Source organism: Rattus norvegicus, chromosome 9 (genome assembly GCF_021556685.1).
Source record: "Rattus norvegicus strain SHRSP/BbbUtx chromosome 9, alternate assembly SHRSP_T2T, whole genome shotgun sequence".
Classification (NCBI taxonomy): Eukaryota; Metazoa; Chordata; class Mammalia; order Rodentia; family Muridae; genus Rattus; species Rattus norvegicus.
This window is the reverse complement of record NC_141542.1, coordinates 17,570,512-17,576,511: the sequence shown is the minus strand read 5'-3', so window position 1 is coordinate 17,576,511 and position 6,000 is coordinate 17,570,512. Positions and strand designations below refer to the sequence as shown.

Genomic DNA, 6,000 nt, shown 5'->3' with positions numbered 1-6,000 from the left:
GGTTATGAATCCATGTCTTACTCTGGATCCTTTTAAATTCATATTGTTAAGGTCTTTGTTTTACACGTGGGTCTATATTACTGAATTCTGTTTTTAATGACTTCATTTCATTTCTTTTTAAAAAAAAAAAACCTTGGTTCAACTTTTCACTTCCTTGTCTATGATGTTTCTTGAGTCTGTAAGGCAAGAGAAATGGTGATATGCTGCCAGGGCTGCCAGTATGAGATCTTTGTTTACATGTAGCTTTGGGCATATTTCCCATGATTCAGTTAATAACTCTACTTAATTGCCAATATAGGTAGCATAATTGATCTAATTGTTTTAAAGAGTAGGACATGAAGTATCAAAGGTGATACAGTACAGAAACTGATAGAAGGCAGAAGAAAGCACTCTTCAAAGTACCTTATATACTTATGTGAAAAATTCTCCAAATATTAAAAAAAAGAACCCTTTTGTTCTAAGACATGCCTGTCTGAGCACTCAGGTGGATGTTTCTTAGTTATCTGTGGTGATTATGATCATTCTTGCTGAGCCATCACTCCACACTCTCTTCCCTAGGCTTTCAAATGCTTGCTCATCATCTAAGATAGTTTGTAGTTTAAAAGTGTGTGAATCATAGAATATAATAGTATGCATATTGGAGCCAGAAGATTTAAATCTTTATAATAATTTCATTGATGTAAAAACATTTCTTCAACAGCGAATCTAAAGCTTTTCCAAGTATCACTGCAGCCATAGAAACTTCTAGAAATGCCAGAGTCCCCAAAGACTAGGCTTAGACATTTTATTTCTGTAATAGGTATGTATAGTTTCCTTCTATAATTTCACAGGTATGAAATAGAATTATCAGCAATTTCAGACCCCTTCTGATTTTTTCACTGCAAATACAAGTTTATAGAATTTGTTTTACAATTCAATATTTTTCAAATTCAAGAATATTTAGTGAATTAAAGAATACACATTAATAGTGGTATTCTATTTCTCTTGGATTTATTGGCAGATATTAATTTTACACAGTAATGTGTTTCATCATGACATTTGATACATGCAAACAAGAAATACTGATCATATTAAATCCTGGAAGATAATGTAATTATTCTATGGAAGAAAAGGTAATAAACTAAGGTTCTAGGTTCTTGTTGAATAAAATATTACCAGGAAAAAAATAACAAAGATGTCAAATAAAAGGAAATAAGAGTATTATTCACTACACCAAAGCAAAATACACTGAATGTAAAATGCTATAATTAAACCTGTCAACACTTAGACATGCAATATGCCCTATTCAGAACACAGAATCACCATGCAGATGATGTTCCCTTAAAGGTGTGGTCTTTCAAGGACTCTCAATGTAGATAATTCCTTAGACCCATATAGGCCTTCATATCTTAATAATTTGGGGGCTGAAGATTTTGTATTAGATAGTTTGTTAATATCCTCTTCCCTAGGTAAGACTATTTCTTCAACTCACCATTTCGCAATTGCCTCTGATTCTTTGTATAAGACTTAGGCCCTGTGGGCTGTCCTTAACCCTCTTCTGAAAACATACATAGAAGAAATATTTAGAACAAGGAGATTGTTTTCATGCATGTAAGAATATATATATGTACATATGTATATTACATATATGCATATACGTGAGTGTGTGTGTGTGCGTGTGTGTGTGTGTGTGTGTGGTGTGATGCATAGCATATATATATGCAGGTTAAAAAAATTAATGAGAATAGATGCCAAGAATACCAAGAAAAACATATACATGAGACTTGGAGAAAAAAGGAAAAAATATGTAACTATCTTGTAACCTTAAAATTAAAGAAATAATTTAAAATATTCCAGCGGTATACACTATAAAGGAAGTGAATACCAATAAAAGTTAATTGAAAAGAAAACAGTGATCTAGAACATTAAGACTAGTAACTCACCAATTAAAGCTATAGATGAAGGCAAGAAAGAGAAATATAAAATGATATGTAGGGAAAGAAATCTAAATTTTTCAAGAAGAGATAAAATGAAATGATCATCGAATGTGCAACCAATAACCAATGTTCTTTTTTTTTTAACCACACTAGCAATGTGGTTTTATGTGCATGACAGAGTACTAGTGAAAAAAATCACTATAAGAGGCTTGGAGAAGGAGTAGATTCAGTCACTAACAACTCTGTTCCAGTAAGCATGAGTACCCGAGTTCAGATCCTCAGCACCAAGGTCAAATTTAGTTGGCATTGAATATAAACCTACAGCTCTAGTATTCTGAGGATTGGAGTCATGTAGATTTCCTGTTTGGCAGAAATTTTCCGTTTTCAGAGAAGAACCCTGTGTCAAATCAATGAGATAAAGAATTAGATGGCAGAATATCCAACGTTTAATTGTAGTCTCCTCATGAATATGCTTATGTGCACATATGTGAATATATAATACCATAAAATACAATTATAATAGTAATAATAATAATTAATAACAATAATAAATTAAAACTAAATAATACAAAATATGTAGTAAATAATACAAAATATATACTGAAGCTCAAATAAAATATGGCTGATAGTACGCAAACCAATTGCACTCAAAATCACAATTAATGAAAATAAATTTCTGGGCCACCTATAGACTCATAATTACATAAAACTGTGAGGTCTGTACCTAGACAGCACAGTAGAGCTGACTTGAATGTGGACACTGAGAGTGAGCCATTTTTAGGGCAGATGTTACTATGGTCAGGATAGACAGATCTGGCACTGCCTATTGCCTGCCTCCTGTGTAATGCCTTCTTTCAGCGTTTACATACCCATTTGCATACATGAAGTTTTATAATCATGGAAACATACACATGTACAGAAACACATACAAAAAAACCCAGCAAAGACTCAGTCTTATAAAATGTATCATCACAGCAGTGGTGGCACACTCCAGCACTCAGGAGGCAGTGGAATGTATATCACTCTGAGATTTAGGCCAACACGTTCTATAGGGAAAGTTTCAGGACAGCAGTCACTATACATAGAACTGTACACAGAACACACTGTATCTAAAAACAAAAGAAACAAACAACACAACAACATACAACAATAACAAGAGCAAGACAACCACAACAATTACAAAAAATGGTGTTTGAGTCTATATACACTGATTTGTCGATACTTATTTTTATATGAAATATACATGAATGGTATCACACAATCATGAGTATGATAGAAGTGAATGTTTCAACTCATTTACTAGAAGGGATTCAGGTTGTAAGAGATGTCATTAAATACAAATTTAAACTTGAATAAATCTAGATTATGGTTTCATACTGAATAAGTATACAATTATAAGTCTACAATTTCTGGAACCTCTATCATGTCACTTCTTATTTTGTTCTCTCTCTCTCTCTCTCTCTCTCTCTCTCTCTCTCTCTCTCTCTCTCTCTCTCTCACTTAGATTTCAGTCTTTGAAGCTAATACTTATGAACCTGTGCTATTTCCATCATTTTATCAGATGACCACTAAGGGTACTTCTCTGGTCTTAAGCATGGTTTCATTTTTGTGCATTTTGGATGGAAATGTATAGTTATTTATCACAGATGAGTATAAATGTATTTACTTTGTCTAAGATTTTATCCCGAAGATGGAAAGAAACATCATCTGTTTATCCTTTGCTGAAATTATCTCATTTTATTCAGGAGAGTGATTGGTGTTTACCACAGCATAATTGTGACAAATCCAGGAAAACAATATAATTCATGGTGACACTGACTATTTCTCAGGTGTGTTCTTTAGAAGACAGAAATATCTACATCAATGGAGAATCTGAGTCATCATCTTACAATAGAAAGTCATTAGTGGTAAGGGGTTTATCTATGTTGTTGATTCTCTAAGAGAACCAGCTTTTTTGTTTTGTCGATTCTTTCTATTGTTCTCTTTATTTCTATTTGGTTGATCTTCACCCTGAGTTTGACTATTTCCTTCTATCTACTCTTTTTGAGTGAGTTTGTTTCTTTTTATTTTAATGCTCTCAGGTGTGCTGTTAAGTTCCTATTATAATGTCTCTCCAGTTTCTTTACCAGGGCAATTAGTACTATGAATTTTTCTCTTAGCACTGCTTTGTGTCCCCTAATTTGGATATGATGTGTCAACATTTTCATTAAATTCCAGGAAATCTTTAATCTCTTTCTTTATTTCTTCCGTGACTAAATTATCATTGAGTATAGAATTGTTCAGTTTACAAGGGTATGTGGGCTTTCTGTTGCTTTTGCTGTTATTGAAGACCAGCCTTAGGACATGATCTGATAGGGTGCATGGGATTATTTCAATCTTCTTGCATCAGTTGAAGGTTGTTTTGTGAAAAATTATATGGTCAATTTTTGAGAGGGTAACATGAGGTGCTGAAAAAAGGTGTATTCTTTGGCTGTAGGGTGAAATGTTTTGCAGATATCTGTTAAGTCTATTTGGGTAATAACTTTTATTAGTTTCACTGTGTTTCTGTTTAAATTCTGTTTCAAGGACCTGTCCATTGGTAAGAGTAGGGTGTTGAAGTCTCCCACTATTATTGTTTGGGGTTTAATGTGTGTTTTGAGCTTTAGTAAAGATTCTTTTATGAATGTGGGTGCCCTTGCATTTGGGGCATAGATTTTCAGAATAGAGACTTTTCCTTGGTGGATTTTCCCATTGATCAAAATAAAGTGTCCTTTGTCATCACATTTGATAACATCTGGTTGTAAATCTACTTTATTGCATATTAGGATAGCAACTTCAACTTGTTTCTTGTGACCTTTTTTTTGGAAGAACTTTTTCAATCTTTTACTCTGAGACAGTGCCCGTCTTTATTATTGAGGTGTGTTTCTTATTTGGAGGGAAATGTTGGATATTGTTTGCATATCCACTCTGTTAATTTATGACCTTTTATAGGTGAGTTGAATCCATTGGTATTGAGAGATATTAAAAAGAGATGACTGTTGGTTTCTGGTATGTTTGCTTTTTATAGATGGCTTTATTTGCGTGTGATTCTCTACTTCTAGTTCTGTTGTGAGATGAGTAATATCTTTTTTGGTGTAGGTACTTTCTCTGTGTTGGAGTTTTCCTTCCAGGATTCTGTGTACGGCTGGATTGGTTGATCAATATTATATAAAATTGGTTTTGTCCTGGAATACTTTGGTTTTTCCATCAGTGTTGATTGAGAGTTTTGCTGGGTATAGTAGCCAAGGCTGGCATGTATGTTCTCTTACAGTCTGTATGACTCTTACCATGCTCTTCTGTCTTTCAGTGTCTCTGTTGAGAAGTCTGCTGTAATTCAGATAGTTCTAAATTTTATGTTACTAGGCCCCCTTTTCCTTATAATATTCTTTTCTTTGTTCTGTATATTTAGTGTTTTGGTTATTATGTGACAATTCTTTTCTGGTCCCATTTGTTTGGTGTTCTATTAGCTTCTTGGACCTTTATGACCATTTCTTTTGTTAGGTTGGGGAAGTTTTCTTCTATGATTTTGTTGAGGACATTTTCAGATCCTTTGAGCTGGGATTTTTCATTTTCCTATATTCCAGTTATTCTTATGTTTGATCTTTTTATCATGTCCTGAATTTCCTGGGTGTTTTGGGTTAGGAATTTTTTTTTTAGGTTTTGAAATTTCTTTGACAGTTGTGACTATCTTGTCTACAGAATCTTTAACACTTGAGATTCTCTCTTCTATCTCTTGTATTCAGTTGGTGATACTTATATCTGTATTTCCAGACATTTTCCCAAGGTTTTCTGTTTCCAGGTCTGCTTCCATTTTTGTTTTCTTTCTTGTTTCTATTTCCACTTATAGATCTTGGACTACTTTATGCAATTCCTTTACCTGTTTGATTGTGTTTCCTTGTGTTTTTAAAGGATTTATTTGTTTCCTCTTTAAGGGCTTCTAATTTTTTAATCTGTGTTTTCCTGTAATTTTTTTGAGTGAATTCATATCCTCTTTAAAGGACTATTATCTTCATGAGGTAGGATTTTAGGTCAGCTTCCTCATTTTCAGGTATGTGGTGTATTCAGG

At 33.4% G+C, this 6,000-nt stretch overlaps 1 protein-coding gene across 6 annotated transcripts in view; it reads right to left on the bottom strand.

The window, feature by feature from the left end:
• Positions 1 to 968: 968 nt before the first annotated feature.
• Adgre4 (adhesion G protein-coupled receptor E4) overlaps positions 969 to 6,000 on the bottom strand; it is a 135,566-nt gene continuing 130,534 nt past the window's right edge. For all 6 annotated transcript variants that reach the window (XM_087567176.1, XM_087567178.1, XM_087567175.1 and 3 more), the window contains 1 exon segment: positions 969 to 2,313. In XM_087567176.1, the coding sequence (XP_087423302.1) occupies positions 2,143 to 2,313 (171 nt within the window). In that variant the 3' untranslated portion in view covers positions 969 to 2,142.